Below are 21,777 nucleotides of genomic sequence, written 5' to 3'. Positions count from 1 at the left end.
AGTTTAAATTACAGATATGAGATTTTAAATGCCAAATTACTTTATACTTACTATAATGAGTATTTATTTAGTACAGTGTCTTGATATTATATTATTATTTTATTAATTACAGTTACAAATTCTGTGTACGCTATGTAAGACAACGATGAATCTCCCAATGATTTTGTAACAAAATTTACTTACTTTGTGATAAGCGAGGGTTGTAGCTTGTGTTATTTGACCGGGAAAATAAAACAAAATAGCACAACATGTATTATTTAAATTCCCTCTGCGATAGATAGATAAATGAAATTATCCAAAGCATTTACGTCCGTTCATGTTACGGATAGATTTTTAATTTTTTAAATCCGATAGTTTGAATGTTAAAATTTCTTGATAAGTATTTGAAAAGTAGATACAAAGTAAGCTCTTTAATTCTCGTACAATAAGTCATCAATACGGTTCTTTAGTGCTGTTTTAGCTGTAAATGGAGTTCAATAACTTCACCACAAACGCCTCTTATAACGAATTTAAATGGCACAAAACTACGAATCAAATATTTTATGTCAGCTTTAAAAGACCTATACACTTAATGACCATGTTCTCTCTTTTAATAAAGTGGTTATTTTCTCAAAAAATGATGGATTCGGTCACCGGATCTTGGCATTTGGCATCGGATCCGGGATGTGCGAAATGATGTCGGATTGCCGGATCCGGTTTTCCGGATTGTAATCCCTAACTCCTACAGTATGGTTATCAAATGAAAGGGCCTGTTGAGAATAACTCAACATCGGCAGACTAGTTATGCAGTTATGCTTAACGAACTCTTACAATATGGGTATCAAAGAAAGGGCTTGCAGGGAGAAACTTGAAAAATAAGGTAACGTAAAGAACTCTAAATCCAATATGGCAGATGTCTAAAGATGGCGGGCTAAGTTTTTTATGCTTTCTTTAAGATCATGAGATTATGCATATCAAATTAAGGGATTTGTCTAGAACTCCAGTCTGAGAAACCGGTCCAGCGATAACTAAAAAGTAAAAAACAAATAAAAATAAAAAATTAGCATTTATTTTATTGATCTAAAAATAATAAAATAAACTTTTCCTTAAACTTTTACTATCTACACATAACGTCATTACACAATATTTATATGATACAAAATTTATCTGTGTAGATAAAAAAGGAACTATATAGATTTCATATGATTGGTTTTTTTTTTAATTTAAAACTAAATAACTACGAGTACTTAAATCTGGTGACGTATGGCGAAAATGTTTTACTTTTAATTTATTTATAACTAGTTGTGTTCGCGATTTTGTTAAATATATTTTTTGTTTATTTGATAAAATAAATAAATTTCTAAAATAAAAGTAGCCTAAGTTACTCTTTACTACATCAGCTATCCAACTGCTGGCTTTGAAATACACAGGCCAAAGACGGGCAGCAGCGTCTTCGATGCGACAAGGCCAGCCCTGCGGTCACCAGCCCGCCTCCCCAGCGTGGTGACTAGGGGCAACACACATGAGTTCACGTTATTATTGGCGTAAACTTGTGGAGGCCTATGTCCAGCATCGGACTGTATAGGCTGTAATGATGATGATGACATCAGCTATCTGCCAGTGAAGTCCGTCAAAATCGGTCCAGCCTTTTCATAGATTAGCCGGAATAATCAGACAGACAGACAAAAATTGTAAAAGATATTATTTTGATATATCTACCGTGTATACATCCATACGCATTTAGTAAAAAGCGATTAGTTTAATATTACAAACATATTGACTCCAATGTTATTTATTTGTATAGATGTACAGATGTGGATACCCAGACAACAATCAGGATTCGTAATGGATTTTGAGTTTGTATAAGGTGCGGTAAGACGTGGTAAAGAGAGAATGAAAATGAATGAAACCTATATATTAATATTATTAACTTACGCTATGTAATGTTTCTTTGCTTCTGTAAAAATAATAGATTTATTTAGGATTCTAATACTGGAGCAATTTTGTGTTAATTTACTGTTATTTCTTTGGTAACAGGTTGCGTGGCTCAGGGTTGATACGCAGACGATACTAACAATTCACACGCACGTTATATCTCGAAGTAGAAGAGTAGGGGTCACCCACAGCGATCAGAGGACCTGGTTCCTTCACATTCGGGAGCTGCGGGAGACAGACAGGGGGTGGTACATGTGTCAGATCAATACTGATCCGATGAAGAGTCAGATTGGATACCTAGACATCGTTGGTAAGTTCAATAGTTGTTTTAAAAAGATTTTTAGATATAATAAAAATTTAATTTATAGCAAAAACAATTCTGTTTATGTACGTATATTAATAACGTATTAAAAATAAACTATAATAGTATAAGCAAAAATAGGCAGTAATGTTATTAGCTAGGTATTTTTCTAAAAAAAAAATTAGCAGTAAGATTACCCTTAAATTAATACAAGTTACTGAATTGAAAGCTTAAAATAATGACATGGTCAATTAGACATACAGTATTTCTATTATAGTTACGTATCTAGATTAAAGGCACAGTGTCCACATACTTTTTATAAGTAGCCCTCAATTTTACCACATTACAGCAACAAGTGTTGTATTTGCTGTCTTTTTCGTACAAAAAAAACTGCAAAGTAATTGTGTTTCGATAATTAGTTGTCAAAACCTTAGGTAAGGAAATGAAAATTTTACAACGTCGAGCCGAAGTATAGGTAATCCAAGCTAGAGTCAAAATTAATCAAATTATTTGTGTCGTAAAGGTCTGATGAGCGAGATTGTGGAATCTTGAAAATTTATTGATATAAAATGAATATATATTTTGTTATACAGAAACTCCAAACACACGTTGTCTTACAATGCACGTGGTAGTAAAGTACATCGAAGCAATCTGCCCCTCTTTTCTCCTGACCTCACTTCTTCACCACACTCCTTTTAACCTTACAGAATGTTTTCGCAAGTTTGTTCTGGATTAAATTAATTGTTTATGCGCAGGCAACAATAGTTCATCGATATAAATATTTATTTTTTGCGTATGTTAAGAGTAGTCGAGTAGAGTAGAGTAACATCGATAATACATTTTATTACGACGTATCATGTTACAAAAGCAAGGCAAAGTAGAATAATGCGTATTTACTTGACCGTTTTTCCGTCACCTATAACGTTGTATTATACCCAACGTTGTATCTCATAACTTTTTATTGGCATAGTCGATTTTGATGTTTCTTTTATAAATCAAATGCTAATACTTGTCACGTGGTTCTATTTAAATTTGATCGACATCTAATAACTAGTTTTTGAGTAATCTTTGACATCGCGGATTTACTTGACTATTTTTCGTCTACTTACGTTGTATTATTATAATGGTTCATTTCGTATCTGCCTAATACGCTCGGAAAGTATTACTAAACATAAATTCAAATTCAAATTCAAATTCAAATTCAAAATATTTTATTCAGCATAAAATTATTACAATTTCTTACTGAACGTCATGAGTCTACTACCAGTTCGGAAAGAAGAAGCCTCTGACCTGAGAAGAACTGGCGGAAGAAACTCAGCGGGACTAATATCATATTTTTTTTTTTTACAGTAATGTTTTTTTTTTTTTTCCCAAAGCAAATCGAATTGAACAATAATTTTATAAGTTGAAATAGCCTGGAAGCGATCACATCATTCCCAAGGCGTACTGTCTTCTAGAAAATCATTAATCGAATAATATCCTTTACTACACAATCGTTTTTTCACAATTTTTTTAAATTTAGCAATAGAAGCTTTTTGAACGTTTTCTGGGAGCCTGTTGTATAAGCGTATACATTGTCCATAAAAGGAATTACTGACTCGGCGTAAGCGAGTTACAGGCACTGCAAGTTTATGTTTGTTCCTAGTATTAATGCTATGCATGTCGCAATTCCTGGGAAATTCGTGTATATTTTTATGAACATACATAACATTTTCGTACACATATTGAGAAGCAACAGTCAATATTTTTATTTCTTTAAACTTATCTCTTAATGATACTCTAGGGCCTAAACTATAAATTGCACGAATAGCTCTTTTCTGCAGGACAAAAATAGTATTGACAGTAGCTGCATTTCCCCATAATAAGATTCCATATGACATAATGCTATGGAAATAACTAAAATATACTACGCGAGCTGTATCTACGTCAGTAATAAGTCTAATTTTTTTAACCGCGAACGCTGCAGAGCTGAGCCTATTCGCTATCCCCTCAATATGAAGATCCCACCGCAATTTCGAATCTATAGTGATGCCTAGGAATTTAGTGGACTCCACCGGTTTTAACATCTCTCCTCCCAATTCTACACCATTATCAACAAGTTTAACATTAGGTGTCGTGAATTTTATTAATTTTGTTTTTTTTTTATTTAATAATAAATTATTTGAATCAAACCAGTAGACAACCTTTGAGAGAGCATCGTTTACATCGTCGTATATAAGTAAATTACGTTTCACCTTAAAAATAAGTGAAGTGTCATCAGCGAACAATACTATCTCATGCTTGTCCTGTACAAAAAATGGCAAATCATTTATGTAAATAAGGAAGAGAAATGGGCCAAGGATAGAGCCCTGTGGAACCCCCATATCCAGAGGAGCCCCAGGAGATCTCTTACCATTTATATCAACCCTCTGTATTCTATTATTCAAATAGGAATTCAGGAGGTCGAGTGCCTTATCTCTAATCCCATAATGATGCAGTTTCCTGATCAACGTCTCATGGTGCACACAATCAAAGGCCTTGGATAAGTCACAGAATATCCCAAGAGCATCCTGCGACCTCTCCCATGCCTCAAAAATATTTTTAATTAGCTCAACACTAGCATCTGTTGTGGAGCGACCTTTTGTAAAACCAAACTGTTTCTTATGTAGTAGATTGTGTGCATTAAAATGCGATAACATTTGCCCGAGGATGATTTTTTCAAAAATTTTACTAAATGTTGGGAGTACTGAAATTGGTCTGAAATTATTAGGATCTAGGGTACTGCCTGATTTAAAAATAGGAATTACTTTACTGTGTTTCATTAGATCAGGAAACACACCATGTTCTATACAGCCATTAAATATAGTAGCTAGATGAGGTGCGACAACATCAATTATCGAACTAACGACTTTTACAGATAAACCCCATAGATCAGCTGTTTTCTTGACGTCCAGGCTTCTGAAGGCTATTATTATATCTTTGGGGTTTACAGGTTTAAATGTAAATATTACATTACATTCTTTAACGTTTTTCTTTAGCAAAAATTCGGCAATGCCTGGAGACGAATTAAGTGATTGCGTTGTAGAAAGCGGAATGTCAGTGAAAAATTTTTCAAACTCAGATGCAACTTCTCGGTCTGAGGTAACAAATTTATCATTGACATTTAACTTAAAATCGAAGCTGCGATCTGTGACTCTTCCACTTTCACAAGCAATTATGTTCCATGTCATTTTAATTTTATTATGCGCATTTCTTATTTTGTCTTTAATATACAAGGATTTTGCCATGGAACATACTCTTCTAAACATTTTTGAGTAGGCACTTACAAAAGAAGCAAACGATACACTATGATTATAGGCTTTTTCACTGTACAATTCATAAAGCCTTTGCCTGCTCTTGTATATGCCAGTAGTTGCCCATTCACCAAATGTCAAGAGACCCCCTGAATTGACTGTTTTTGAAGTGAATATTGTAGAAAATTCAGTTTTTACTAATTTAAATAAAGAGTTATATAAGTAGTTAGGGTCATTAATGTATGATAAATAAGGAAGTTTTGCCACAATACTACCTCTAAACTTCTCCACACGTGTAGCACTTATAGGTACAAAGGTCTTTTTTAAAATATTTTTGTTGACATTTAAAGAATAAGAAAAGGAAGCTAACTGGCCACAATGGTCTGAGCTTAACTTATTAATAATAGCTTTAGAATAAGGTTTACAGTTTGTAAATATGTTGTCAATACATGTAGCACTAGTAGCAGTGATTCTAGTGGGTTCAGTAAATAAGTTATGTAGGTTATATGATAGAAGCATAGACTTAAATCTCAGACTTATATTAGAATTATCTAATAAATCAATATTAAAATCCCCACATACAACAATAGCCTTATTAGAATTATTTGATTTTAACAAAACTTCTTCCAATACTTTCTCAAAGTACTCATATAACCCACTAGGAGGTCTGTATACGCATACAACAATGAAGTGCTCAAGCTCTACGCAGGCTAATTCAATAGTTTGCTCAACAGAGAGGCTCACAATGTCTTTACGTTCTTTATATTTAAAAAGTTTACTTACAATTATTAAAGAGCCACCGCGTATAGCTTTTTCTCTGTTGAACATACTAGCTACCTGGTGACCGCTGAAGTTAAATATGGACTGGGAAATAGAGAGCCAGTGTTCTGTTAAACATAAAATATTGATATTTTCACCATTCATAAATAACTCCAGTTCAAGATCTTTACCTAGCATGCCCTGTATATTTTGGTGCACCAGGTTTACAGTATATAAATTTTTACAACTGTGGGCTTTCCTTACCAAATTATTATGACATTTATCTGATTTAATGTCATGGATTATTAATATGCTAGAGGTTTCCTCTGTTGTCTTAATAATTAATTTAAATTATTATTTGGAACGGATTCCACGTCAGAAAATGTCATATTACAGTTTTGCTCAATATGAGCAGATATCAAAGTAACCAGATTATTGGCTATGTCTGTTTGTATATAATATGATAGCACAGATGCTATCTGTCGTTTAAAGAAAAATGGTAGGCTCAGCCTACTATATGTCAACATATAATTATTATTGTTCCATAAATTATTTATGTCAATAACATCAATTTTGTTACTTTTTTTAATATTTACATTTAAATACTTACAAGTAGTTATTGTGTGCATTAGATTATTAATGTCATATCTTAACCTATTTTCCTGTGGCAATTTAGCTAAATAAGGTAGTGTAAACAATAAAATTTTATTTATATTTAACTGATTCAATCTATTTAAAATGTTTTCCATTAGGTGTTTGTTTACATTACCCCTTCTCCCAATTAATAAAATAATAGTTGTGTTGGGACAGTGAGCCTCACTCAAAATGCTATTTACTATTTGATTATAAGTGGCTCCGGGCATGCAATGATTGATTACTCGCTGGCCCACACAAAAATCACTCAATAATACTCCCATACCTTTTCCTAACTCATCACTGTAAATTTTTATTTTATTTTTTTCCTCAGGAATAGATATGGAATGTACAGGTAGTTGTACATTATAATATTTGGGGTCGGTGTGAGTCCCCGCAGGCCGAGTAAGGGATTCACTAGTTAAGCTAGTATCTATCTGCCCTGTTGGACCGGAGGCTGAAATGTGGCATTCGCAATTATGATAATTAATAAAAGAGTCAAAACGCTCGAGGTTATTGTTGCCAAGTTTCACCAGGTCATCCATGGCAGATATGTGTTCAGCAATTTCTTTCTGAGCAGTACTGTATTTAGATGTTAATATTTCTAAACTATGCTTTAAATTTCCAATCTCAGACTGCAGTGAGCTAACATCCGCCTCATAGTCTTTTTTTAATATATTAATTTCTTGACAGTATGATATCATTTTTGTTTTAATTTCTATTTTCTCTTTACAAATATTATTATACTTTTTATAAATATTTTTTGTTTTTAAGAATTTGTGACATTTTTTGATGAGTTTATTAATTTTGATATATTTTTTTAATTTATTTTTACTTGGCATAGGGATGGTAGTGTTCGAGTCATCACTGGTTAAATCTATTACACTAATATTATTTTTCAAGTTTGAGACAGAAGACACTAAGTTTGGTGCGTTTTCAACCAATTCATTGTATAGACACTGGGTTTGAGAGGCTGTTAGACTATGGTTTATATTTTTAAGCTGAATAACTTGTTTATTTGCCTCATGCAGCTGATGTTTCAATTCACTGTTGAATTTGAGGGTTTCCTCATACTCATCTCTGCACTGGTCAAACCCATTGACTATTTTGAGAAGATTTTCATTTTCATTTTTTACATTAGTATATTCAGTATACATTTGTGACATTTGTTTTTTTAATTCTGTATTTTTTTTGAAAATCTTCTCCAACTCCTTCTCATTTTCGTCTCTCTCCCTTAGTAATTGCTCACACTGTACCCTGTATGTCTTTAGCTCCTGGAGCGCCAGCTGGAGTTGTTCCTCCGCCTGGCGCGCCTTGGATCCACGAGTCATCATTTTTATTTTTTATGTTTAAGAATTTAGATAAATGTAACAATCTCTAACGTATGTACAGGTTGTGTGGACAATGTATTATACTCAACAATCTATGAAAAGATCAAGGAAAGAAATTACAATGACAAAGATACAATTTAAATCTCGAGTTCGTTACCTGTACGATGACAGCCGACGAACACAATTTATCTTTTGGGTATTCCTTTTATGAATACTTATTACAAATTTGGCACTTCGAGTAAATTACTACTTATTTAAACTAAGCTAGTTATTTTAAATATACAAAATTTATCAAAAATAAATAAAATAATTGGGAGAAGTTATTATGACATGTACACTCAGTGTTGCCACAGTCAGTCATAGAAAAATAAACCCTGAACCCTGATCTAGTGTCGATAGATATGTAATTAAAATATTTTTGATAGCGTATAAGCCATTATTTCATTCGAAAATACGTTTGTTAAAGCTTTAGAGTACTAATTTTGTGTTACAATCAAACTAAAAACTATCTCGGCTAGGCATTACATGTTGACTACTGTTTTGATTTGCTTGTTAAAATTGGAAAACTAAAATTTTCACTCCAACTTCATCGATAAACTAAGTTGTTATATTAGGTACGGAATCCTACATTGCTCTTGGATCGACAGCACACTCAGCCATAAAAAATGAAAATTTTAAAATGCAGCAAAATGCATATTACCATATTACGATAAATGTTTTTTAATGAGTATGCTACAAACATTTTTGGCTTCTTTGTGTTTGATTTACCGAAAGAAAGACGTGAAACATTTTAGAATTTGGAAAACGAACAAGCGTTATAAAGCGGGACCTCTGAACGAAACTTACTGTTAAATATAAACTTAGTTTATATTACTTAAGTGATAAATTGTTATTTTTAAATATAAGTTAAATTTGGAGTGGCTTATTAATTAATCTTTGGTCTAGTTAATGGAATGTGAATTCGTGTAATCGTGTAAAATAAAGTCGCTATCCTTGTTTCATCACTTCACTTCAGCCTATCGCAGTCCACCGTTAGACATAGGCCTACACAAGCTCGCGCCAAAAATGGCGTGACCTCATGTGTGTTGCCCATAGTCACCACGCTGGGCAGGCGGTTTGTTGACCTTGTTTATCATTAAATATATGCCTCTTATTTCTTTATTAGATTTACTTGTAAATATTTGGTATTATTTCAAAATATTTGTTATAAAAGATAAATAAAAAAAATGTACTATATTATAGCATGTTTTTTATTATCTAGTAAAGAAGTATTTTAGAAGATCTATTTTTAAATTTTTGTTTTCATTGTACATTGTACTATAAGTTGATATGATTAATGTAACAGTATTTAGTATTCATATTAATATATTTTACGCTAGACGAATCAAAAAGTTTCATCGGATCGACAGCTCTTATGAATTGATAAATATTCAATTAAAACAGCTTGCTAACATAAAAATAATGTTTGAAATCGGTACAGTAGATCCCGAGTTTAGCGAGTCAAAACAAACTTCTGTCATTTCCACTCATGTTAGTACTCCTAGACTTTTATTTTAAGCCTTTATCTTTCATAGTTACGATGTATGTTTGTATTAGATACTAAAGAACCTCCAAGCGATCAATTGTAATTGACAGCGCAGTTACGATATAATAAATGCGAATTGATTGTAATTGATGAAGCATCAATCGCCGCGTTAATATTTATGTCATTGTTTTGTCTTTTGTCATTCGTTCGAGTTCCCATTCAGTCACTGAGTCCAACATCCGCGCTTGTATAGTGGTGCGTGTGCCATGTACGCGTCCTTGTGGTCGCCCCCATCGTACCTCGGAGAGCACAATAAGTTGTCGGTCCTGGTTGTTATCATATACACACGATAGCGGTCGTTACTCATAGTAGGGAATATATCAGCGAACCCCCAGTGGAGCCATTTGTTGGATTAAGCTCCGATCGGTCTCCCACGTGGAGAAGGAAGCATATGCCCAACAATGGATGTTTGATGATGAAAAACTCTTGTAGATTTGAATAACATCCGTTCTCAAGGCGTTGGTACATCTGTTTTCTATTTCGATGGACGTTTAGCCCTAAAATCATATAAGCCAAACCTTTAAAGATGGTGTGTATGTGGTCTTTATATCCATAACCTGAGATTATTTTGTTCTACAACGAGTCTAAAGGCGGTGTCGACACATTTGATTAGATGAGTTCTTCACTGTGTTGCTCTAGGAAGACTAAAAGATAGATAATAATAATGTTTGCGTGTGGTGAACTTAAAAAATATATTTGCAACAACTGTTTACAATTATTGAATTTTCAACTACCTTCATAATTAGAGGCTGATTATATCATAAGTTATTAGTTACTAAAACAAAATATTACAACTGTCACATATTTTTAACCTACTTTCGAAAAAGGAGAAGGTTTTCAATTCAATTTCATTTTTTAAATAATTATGATTTTATTGCAAATATGATTTTAATTTAATTTATAGAGATTATTTTTTGTGAATTTGCTTAAATAAAATATAATGAAATAAATTATATGATAATAATTATATACTTTGTCAACGATAATGTATGCTAAATTAAATGAGAAATAAAGGCTTATTTATTTTTTTATTTTTATGATTTTTCATGCAATCAAAAGGTGGTGCGTGTCATGTGGTCCTATTTAAATTTAATTGAGATCTAACAAGTACCTAAATTCTAACATAGTTTTTAACAATAAACAAACAATATCACATATTTGTTATTTATTTATTAACAATTTAAAAATTTGACTGAAGTTTAAATAATTCTTTATGTAACTTTTTTAATGTTTAAGAAACTCGGTAGGTATTAAAAATTGTGCGCCTTTCGCATGTTTACCTTTTCTGTACTAAAAATAACGTTATCTTTCTAGGGTTGAATTATATTGCGATAAATTTAGAAAATGTTTATATTATAAATATTTTTACAAACATAGACTTAATGTTCATGACAGACGAGTGAAATCTCTAACAGACGAAATCACGATCCTTCTATTTTACTTCAAGTCATTATAAAAAAAATCAGTTTTAGTTATGACCTATTGAATTACCGATGGTTATCGTATAAAACCACGGTGTTTATAATAAAATTGATTGTAGATTTTTGTTAGTTTAATGGACGTGCTTACCCAATTGACGACAAACAAATAATTTTCTTAGAATGTCGGCATTTTTTACTTGAACTAATAAGGCTATAGTTTATTTTCTAATAATTAAAGTTTCAAATTATAAGCAATAAAAATTATTTATGTACATTCTCGTGTTTTAGTGTTTAATGGTACATTTTCTTTAAATGAACGGCGTAATACTTCACTAATTGAATCGTTAATTTTGTATCAATGATCTCATGATCGCATATTTTCTTTGACTTGTTTATAAAAACACTATATGTTTTGAAAATTGACGACAAGTATTTGATTTAGTTTTTGTAGAATAACAATTTTCCTATGAATTTAATTTGTTTTTTTTTACTATCCAAAATGTTTTATTTTTACCAAGTTTTATGTATATTATTAAAAAGCATCAATTCCTATCCAAAGATAGAAGCAATTTTATTAGGTTAAGAAAATATTAAATTATTTTGTCAATTTATTTCATACTGGCTAGGATTATTCGACAGATTAAGCTTATTGTTTGTTTTTTTTTAATTTATAAAAGCGATTTAAGCTTATAAGGTATTCATTGTTGATTATTAACCACTATTAGTGCCTCCCGATATCCTGGACCGAGGTACGAGCGCTGATCAAACGGTGCGGGAAGGGGCGTCAATCAGTCTGACATGTGCGGCCACCGGCTCACCACACCCTCAGATCACTTGGCGAAGGGAACATTCCAAGCCCATTATTATTTCTGATGCGATGCAAGGTATGTAAACGCCATAAATGTCCTGCTGAGGACTGACTGTGCTGTGTGGCTACGGCACTAAAGAATTTAGCCACCCCCTCTCTTCCCGTGGGTGTCGTAAGAGGCGACTTAGGGATAACAAGGTTCCACTACCACCTTGGAACTTAAGAAGCCGACCGATGGCGGAATAACCATCCAACTGCTGGCTTTGAAATACACAGGCCGAAGACGGGCAGCAGCGTCTTCGGTGCGACAAAGCCAGTACTGCGGTCACCAACCCGCCTGCCCAGCGTGGTGACTATGGGCAAAACACACGAGTTCACGTTATTTTTGGCGTAAACTTGTGGAGGCCTATGTCCAGCAGTGGACTGTATAGGCTGTAATAATAATAATGAGGACTGACTGAAATGTCGTAAGATGATCATACAAAGTTACAAAGAAAAAAAAATGAGTTACAACTTGAATTTTTGGTAAAGCATTTAAAATATTTGCTTTAAGTTTATTGTATTAGTTAGTTACGTTTTATATTGACCAAAGAATGATGAAATTTATAAAGTATCGATAATATTCGCTAATGGGAGAGGAAAGTATTATCTATAAGTATTTTATATTATGCATGAGCATAGCTAATAAACTAATATAACATAATTATTTCAACAAGAATCTGACCTTCTTGGGGACCATTTTTTAAATAGCTATCAAGGAAATCTAAATTGTATTTTTACATCTGAATTAATTGTTTATTCATGATACAATTTAATCACTTTAAATACTATCTTTATAATATAAATATCATTAGTCAATGAATAGTTATTTCCTATTCATCGACCGTAAGATTTGCTTTACCTAATTTAAATGTAATATAATTTGGATGAGTTAAAGATACCACTAACAGACTGACGTAATTTTAGTTTCATCACTTGAAGGACCAGTGTTAAATATAAGTCGAGTGAATAGACAACACGCTGGCGCCTATTTGTGCATCGCTTCTAACGGAGTCCCGCCGACAGTGAGCAAAAGAATAATGCTAACAGTTGAATGTGAGTGTACCTAAAGCTTGTTTATTATTTGAAGCATACCGTGGTCTAGTGTACAGACTGCATCTTAACCAATGCACCGTAGGTTTATATAGCAATCAACTATAATGAATATTTTTTCACGCATTAAATAATTATTATAAAATAAAATATATCAGAATTGTTATTTTTTGTTTTTGATTCAGTCTGTAACAACTGCTGGGAATAGGCTCTTTATCCACGTAGGTGAAGGGTTGGAGCCTCATCCTCTCTTCATCAAAATTATCAATTGGCGGATAAATTCCCTATTATGGACACGATCGCTATCATGTATGTATGATCACAACTGGGACCGACAACTTAACTCGCTTTCCAGGAGATGGTGGGGAGACCCATATGGACGGATACCCAGACCGAAAATAAATATTTATACATTTAAATAGAAGTTTTTAATATTATTAACAATTTTAATTTAATATTTTATTCTTTTAGTTCCGCCAGTAATTGTGATAAGAAATCAACTGGTGGGCGCGTCGTTGGGTACAGACCTAGTTCTAGAATGCGAAACAGAGGCCTACCCGAAACCAGTCAGCTACTGGAGTCGAGATAACGGTGAACTTGTTCCTATAGGTAAGATTCAAATATATCTACCTAAATTAATTTAATACAGTTTTTTAATTCAATTCAATCTGGTTGAAAAGTAAAGTAATCGTAAATTAAGTAATCGCACCGCAAAGGTTTTGTTCTCTAAACGGTGTGTATGTGTATGTGTGTAACGGGTTATGATGTGTTTCTAATAACAAACTAAACAAAAAGTTTTAAGTACTAGTTCAAGCATGAAGGGGACTACCAACTTTTTAGATGTACAGGAAAAAATATTTTGACTTTTGAGTTCTACAGAGATCAAGTTCAGTCGCACTCGACTAGAACACAATTTACGATGTAAAAAATGAGTCAGAATCGAATCCGCGACCGTTGTCCATTTTTGTCGAAAACTAAACCAGATTGAATTTCTTTTCGGAAACCCCTAAAACACGAAGCTATAACGATAAACCTTTCCGGTGTATTATGAAGAGCTTATCCAAAGTGCATATGTACATTTGATAGAAGTTGTTCTGCTGAAGGTTTATAGGCATGTCTTTTACTTGTTGGTGACCAGTTAATTTTTCTTAAAACACAGTGCTTTTAATATTTGGTAAGTGATCAACTCTACCTCAATGTATTAGTTTTGCAGGTCTTACCCACACCCAATGTGGTTACATTGACATTGTTTTGTTATCCTTGGAATATTTGTTGTTATATCTTCTGTGCTTAGAATTGCATTAGGTACCTTATTCATTCTTGAAACAAAAACGTAGCATCGCAAAAGATTCCTGTTTGATCGTAGAATTTTTATTAGTTACGAGCTTAACAATCTTAATCTAATTATTATTTTCATTTGAGAAAATATCAACATTTAGTTATATATGAGTAGTTACTTCTACGATTTTATTTTTGTGTTACCCACACATTAGGAATTCTAAACATTTTTGAATATCATATCAAAAATATACTTTAATTTAATATAAACTATTGACACAATAATTAACAACGTTGTCATTAGGATTACTCTCATATCGTTAATGGAAAATTTTACACGAATTTAAATCAAAATTTAATGCGATCACGGCTCGAAATTGAAATGCAATCAATTGTTTTAATGAGACGTTTCGAATCAATAAAGGTGATTTTATCGTTAAGTACATGAAATAAAATTTCGATGAGGGCAATGGGCGAGTAATTTAAGCGCTCCGTGATAATGAAACGTCACGCAATTAATCAGAACAGTATTCACGAATGAGTTTTGATCTTTGTTATACGAGTAAAGTGTTCAAATCAAATTTCTTTTAGATATATTTTTCCGAAGGATATAAAAAACTTCATCATTCATTCTTTTTACCATGAGTTTCATCACTTGACTGAAGATTTCAAGCTCAATTTACTCCGATCTTTTTTTAACAAAAACCTTAACTAATTTTACACCAAAACTATCTATTCTATCTATTAGCATCAAAATAATAAAAACCACATAAAAATTTAGCACTTTTCGAGTTCGGTGCAAATGATAGACAGATGTGGCGCGGAATTTTGTTTTATAATATGTAGTGACGGTAGATAGTTTCCATAAACAATAAAATTCATAATGTTATTATTACTTTGATGATAACAAGCGCAACAAAACAAGCGATTTCTTGGTTGTTTTGATAAAAAGCATGCTATCGCTTGTCATAATAATAATGATTTAACCGATCAAATTTGAGAATGAAGATGGAAATCAATGCAAAGTTAATAGAATAAGGGTTGACTTTAGATAGATTCCCATTAATAATGCTAGAAAGAGGAACGATATTCTAATTGGGATTTCAGACTGAACAGCTCGGAGTACATTAGGGTCTATTTTGGACAGTTGTCAAACATTTAGCAATAGTCAAATTTGTAATGATAAAAAAAATTTAAATTCCAAAAATTATTCTACTACCATTAAAGTTTAGAAAAAAAAAAATTAAAAACTTGACGGTCGCGTCAAGTAAAGTTACTAATTAATACATGTGCGTAAAAATATAAGTGCTTAGTTTTTAATAAATATAATAAATCTTCACCATTTCACAGACAAAGATAATGCGGAAATGCGTGTTATACAAATAGGCTCATTACATATTTAATCGACTATTAAAAATAATATTTTAAAACTCTAGTTGAGTATATAAAGAAGTTTAATGATACCATATTACCTCATGATTACTATATTATTAATAATAGTATTAATTACTACTACAGTTTAAAAAAACTTTATTAATAAATATATTCTTAGTTACAATGGAAAAAATTTTTGATGAGATTAGCATTTTTTTATACAACTAGGTCAGCAAACAAGTGTAAACAACGCTTGCGACACCAGAAGCATCGCAAGCGCGTTGCCGACGCTATCTCCAATATCCCCGAGCTTTTTTTTTATGTCACTAGTTCGGCAAACAAGCGCACGGCTCACCGTAGCTTATAGGCGCCTGCAACACCAGAAGCATCGCAAGCGCGTTGCCGACCCAATCCCCAATCCCCCCAGGAGCTCTGGTCACCTTACTCACCAACAGGAACACAATACTGCTGTGTGTCTTCTGTAAGGTCGAGGTACTTCCCCAGTCGGGCTGCTCCAGACTTTGAGCTGGATATTTCCTGCTGTACCCTACTTCTGTTACAAATGTTAAAATAATGAAAAAAAAAACTTTTAATCTTTTGATAATAAAAAATAAAACTCAATAAAATTAAAATTTAAAATGTTGATTGTGGCGATAGCGACTAATCAGACAAACATTTAGCTCTAATAAAAAAAAATGTAAAACATTTAGGTATTTAAAATAGCTTTAAACCACTACATTTAAACATTGTTCAATCTAGGCGGTGGTCTGGAACCGCAAAAGATTGCTGGCTCGTTCCGGTCCGTATTGAGGCTACCTATACGAAGAGTAACGAACTCGGACTACGGAACATATAAATGCGTCTCAAAGAACTCATTGGGGGACACTGAAGGAACCATAAAGCTATATCGTAAGTAAAAACAATACACACGATTATCTGTTCTAAATTAGGCAACTTTATTCCTATGTTACAGGCCTTTTTTCCAATTTTTTTGCGCTTATGAGTCCCACGGTAACATCATTTCTCACCACCATGAGTAGAGGATCTCTTACAGAGATAAGTTCGCTCTTGCCAACATGCTTAGTAGAGTAGTGTAAAGAATATATATATTGTTTGTATAAAAAAAATATTTTTTTTTTGAAAAAAATTATATATAAATAAAACGTATATGAATAAATATCAGCCTGGAAATTATAAAGCTGGAGCAGAAAGTAGTTGCCCACTGACCTATGCCACGGGCTAATTATAGTACAATTGGCGTAATTGTAATGAATTAAGAATGCATATTTTGCACAATCTTATTATAAATTTATAATTATAACTGGGCTATGTAGGTGCTTCTTTAACTGGACAACGACTGTACATATATTTTTTTGAAAATATTACAAATAGAAAAAGTTACAAAGTTAAGTTATTTCAACGTCGTTGTATTGCTCTCCATAAGATAAGGGGAAATGTTTAGTTAAACTCTCGTTGATAAATTAAAGTGTTCTTTTATTTTGTATAAAAAGTTGTGTATTTATATTATTAATATTATGGTACACTATTTTATAAATGTACACATACACACACACATATATATATATATATATATATATATATATATATATATATATAAAATTCAATTTTTTAACTATTTACTTAGGTCGTGTTTAATTTTTCACTTTTAAAGTTTCTTGTAAATTTAAATAAATTAAAGTTTGTCAAGACTAATTATGAGAAGCATTTGATTAATATTCTTTTATAAATAATAATTTTCGGGTGTTTTCAACAGCCATGCAGTCACCAGCGATGGAAAACAGGAATGGTTAGTACCAGATATATAATATCAACTTTTTTTATACTTCTGAATATAATATCCATTAAGTTTCAAGTTAAAAGAGATAACGACTTACTTAAGAATTAACAGAATATATGTAATTATCTTTTTGAAACCTATCGACGAATTCTAATTCTATTTTTGAAATATATTAATTCTTTAGAGGACTGATAATATACTTGTACTGTCGGTAGCTAAGACTATAGAAATGTTAACAATGTTAAACGTTTGATGAAAGTCCTTAAGGCTTTTCCACAAAAGGAATAAATCACTTATCTTAATTACTCCACATAAGTACAAATCTAAAGAGTACGTGCCTCTGCCATTGATTATTTTTGTTAGAATATTTTAACTAAAATGTAGCACGAATCTAAATTTGAATCCATACAAAATAAAACAAAAATCGTCAAAGGCAATTCTCGGCCGGCTTTGGCAAAAACTAAATTACTTTTACACACGGATTATTATTCTTGTATTTATTTAAATTGAGGTATATTATATATTGATCATCGTGTTAGATTATTAGATCGAAGTACGAGTACGTAAGACTATTAAATATTCTACTAATTACTTTATCATAAGAATAAAAAGTTTGATTAAAAGTCATTTGATTCAAATTCAATGTGACTTTAAATTGAATTTTTAAGTTATATATTATTATTTTTAATAGGGGAAGCCTACTCTAACGTAGATTAGTTAAATATGTTAAACAGAAAACAAAGAATAACTTTTAATAACCTTATATATCTATACAATATGTACATCTGTCACTCATGACATTTTTTGAAGCTCTGTGATTTGATGGTTATTTTTTCATGTTTTTATATTTACTGAACTTTCCACGTATTTGAGTTTCAATTTATAGGCTATGACAAACAGAAGGGCAAGCGGGCAAAAGAATTTTAGTAATGGGGGCCGTGACACCGTAAAACTGAATATGACGTAAAGCCATTGAATTATTCAATAGCAGAAATGCTATGTGCAATTGGAGATGTCAGAATTTGAACGAAATAAAATCTTCAATAGAATCAATATATATATATATTTTTTTCATATAAAATCAATCAATAGTAACTGAATTTATGTTTTGGTATTATCTCTTGTATATTTAAATGTACAATGTTACCTTAAGCCTAAACTTTAATACGCTTTTCATAATTTTATATAATTTTTTGCTATTATATTACTTTATACAAACATTAAATTATGTAATGTTTTTATTTACGTTTTAATATACATATTTATATATGCTAGAATTTATAACACATTTGTATAATGATCTTTTTAACATATAATCTAAAAACCATTCGTGTCTCAGTACTCGTATATAAAAGAAAGTTTTTTTTTTAATGTGTCATTGACAATTCTAAGCTTAAAGGAAGACAAGCTAGTATTACACTTTATTTGTTTATAAAACTTAGTACATTTATTATTATTGGCTCTGGATTAATGCAATTTCTTTTTAATATAGATATTAAATATATTAAGCACTTATTTGGAATTGAAAATTGGTGATTTTTTTTTGTAATGTTAGTTTAATGTATAAAAATTGTATCGATAATATTTTTTTAAACTAACTTTATCGTTTGTTAACAGTTATCCAAAAGCTAAATATAGTAGCGGGAAAGACGTCTGAAAGTACCCCATTTGGCGCACAAGGTGAGTGTCTTATTATAATAAGAAAGCGTTTAAGCGTTAGTAAGATACTGTAAAATGGAATCTTGAAAACATTTAGAATTTTCTTAGTAAGGTAACTTCTAATATATTTTTAGAATCGTCAAGGAAATGGCTGTTTATATTATTTGAAATGGATAAACGGTTTTTTTCCACTTGTCGTGTAATACTCGTTAACGTTATTCGCTATAGCTTATATGGATAGTCAGTATATGTGACTGAGTAGCTTTCGTTTTTTGATTCGTAATTTGACTGCTGGGCATAGGTTTCTTTCCTTATGTAAGAGAAGCAGGGCTGAAGGACATATTCCCTACTAAGAGTATCGATCGCTATCATGTGTCTATAATAATAACTGAGACTGACAGCTTAACGTGTTCTCCGAGACGCAGTGGGGAGACCCAACAAGGACAGACGCCTAGACTGAAAACAAATATTTGTACAAACATCAAGAAACCATTACAAAGAAACGAAACATCAAACCATTACTCGATACAATATTAATATAAATTTATATTTCAGACGATATTTAGTAATAAAAAGCAAAGAAAAAAGTTTATGTGTACCTATTTCCAATATATGGTATAAGAACGAAACAAGAAAATTCTTTAATTTTAAGTTAAGCGAAAATGCGAGGAATTTTTCTTTATTTGTGTTTCTGACTCAACCCGATTTCCATGAAAATAGGATAAATTACTTTACGTTAAATTGAACTTTGATTCTTTTAAATCAGTAAAATAATAATTAAGTTTAGGAACGAGTTAGGTAAAATCCGATTCTACGTAATATGTCAGTGACGTCCCTATAGTAGTTTTAAAAAAGTGAAGAAGCGAAGGGGGAGATACCTCCGTCTCTGAGCATGGCTGCGTCTCACTACGCCAAGTCATAGTACTTCCTACAGATCGGTAGACATTAAAAATCTAAATTCTGATTTATTCTCGTCACAATATTCGATCGATTCTACGAAATTGTTTGTGCTAAGTGTAGCTTGTACGTTCTGCACGTAAAATAAACTGGTTTTTCGAGTATACTAGATTGGCCTGTAATCAGATTCGGTAGAAAACACATGTGTTCACACATCTTGACTTTTTAGTGAATTTGTTATTTAATTATTTAATTGACCTTACGCGCTTATTCCGATCGCGTGTGAGGTAGCTTTAAATTTTTCTAAAATAAAATGTTTAATAGGTAAAACGTTTATAAAATATAATAATGTATATATAAAAATACCGTAAACAATTATTTGTAAGGCGAATCGCTTACTTTTGAGCTTATCAACAGTACATCATTACAGCCTATACAGTCCACTGCTGGACATAGGCCTCCACAAGTTTACGCCAAAAATAACGTGAACTCATGTGTTTTGCCCATAGTCACCACGCAGGGCAGGCGGGTTGGTGACCGCAGTGCTGGCTTTGTCGCACCAAAGACGCTGCTGCCCGTCTTCGGCCTGTGTATTTCAAAGCCAGCAGTTGGATGGTTATCCCGCCATCGGTCGGCTTCTTAAGTTCCAAGGTGGTTGTGGAACCTTGTTATCCCTTAGTCGCCTCTTACGACACCCACGGGAAGAGAGGGGGTGGCTAAATTCTTTAGTGCCGTAGCCACACAGCACATTTTTATCAACAGTTATTAAATATATAATATATATAAGAAAAAAAAAATAGGAACATCGTAAGAAAGAATAAAGACTTGTATCGATCACAATCGAGAATTGTAATCTGCTCCGTTAAATAACAAGGAAGGTGTATTCTTTAAAAAACAAATTTGAAAAAAATATTGTTTATTTATTAATAAAAAAGTTTTCCTTACAAAATATGTAACGAGAAATATTTTATTACGTGAATACCGTATTTAGCTTTAAGATGTAAACTGAGTAATTAATAAATAATTTTAGATTTCAGGCTACAGGACTACAACAGGGGCGAGTTGAGCTGTCTTTGTTACAGTACGATGTTATTATTTGTTTTTATAATTAACGTTGTAATATTATAAACATAATATTCATTGTTTGGATTTTGAATAGAATTGCAATACTATTGTAGTAACTGTTTTCTTTATATTTTTTTTAAACAATAGAAAGGCTCAAAATTATACTGTTTTAAAAAATTGTGAGCCGGAGTGTATCCGATCCCCTATTTCAATAACAAATCGGGGTAAATGTAAACACAGATTAAACATATTATTATCATTCTGACTATTACTTCTTTTTTTCTTTTTTCATTCAACAAGGAAGCCCTTAGTATAATTTTATATAAAATATTGTTATTAAAGAATCTCATGTTGTTATTAATAACGATTAAGCAGCAATAAAATACTTATCTTTATGTTGATTTAAGGGCAGTGTTTTTAACTTAAACCTACCAAAAGTCATCGAAACAAATTACGTAATGATTTATGTTTTGTGAAATTATGATTCGAATAAGATAGAAAACTCAAATTCTATTAATATTTTATTTATGTGTATTAATAATATAATGATTAAGTTTATTCATGTAATAAAACCGATATGTATCTACTTT

General features: G+C 31.8%; 1 protein-coding gene across 1 annotated transcript in view; it reads left to right on the top strand.

Moving 5' to 3' along the window:
- Window positions 1-21,296, top strand: part of LOC123654875 (opioid-binding protein/cell adhesion molecule homolog) — a 30,786-nt gene extending 9,490 nt beyond the window's left edge. Inside the window, exons 2-9 of the mRNA XM_045590736.1 lie at window positions 2,017-2,224; window positions 11,942-12,100; window positions 12,991-13,119; window positions 13,588-13,725; window positions 16,528-16,677; window positions 17,543-17,575; window positions 19,184-19,246; window positions 21,153-21,296. Coding sequence (XP_045446692.1) covers window positions 2,017-2,224; window positions 11,942-12,100; window positions 12,991-13,119; window positions 13,588-13,725; window positions 16,528-16,677; window positions 17,543-17,575; window positions 19,184-19,246; window positions 21,153-21,250 — 978 coding nt within the window. The 3' untranslated portion in view covers window positions 21,251-21,296. The remainder of the gene's footprint in view (window positions 1-2,016; window positions 2,225-11,941; window positions 12,101-12,990; window positions 13,120-13,587; window positions 13,726-16,527; window positions 16,678-17,542; window positions 17,576-19,183; window positions 19,247-21,152) is intronic.
- Window positions 21,297-21,777: the final 481 nt, after the last annotated feature.

The sequence above is a fragment of the Melitaea cinxia genome, chromosome 7 (assembly GCF_905220565.1).
Source record: "Melitaea cinxia chromosome 7, ilMelCinx1.1, whole genome shotgun sequence".
Taxonomy (NCBI): Eukaryota; Metazoa; Arthropoda; class Insecta; order Lepidoptera; family Nymphalidae; genus Melitaea; species Melitaea cinxia.
The sequence above is the reverse complement of the archived record's forward strand: the minus strand, read 5'-3'. Positions and strand labels throughout refer to the sequence as shown.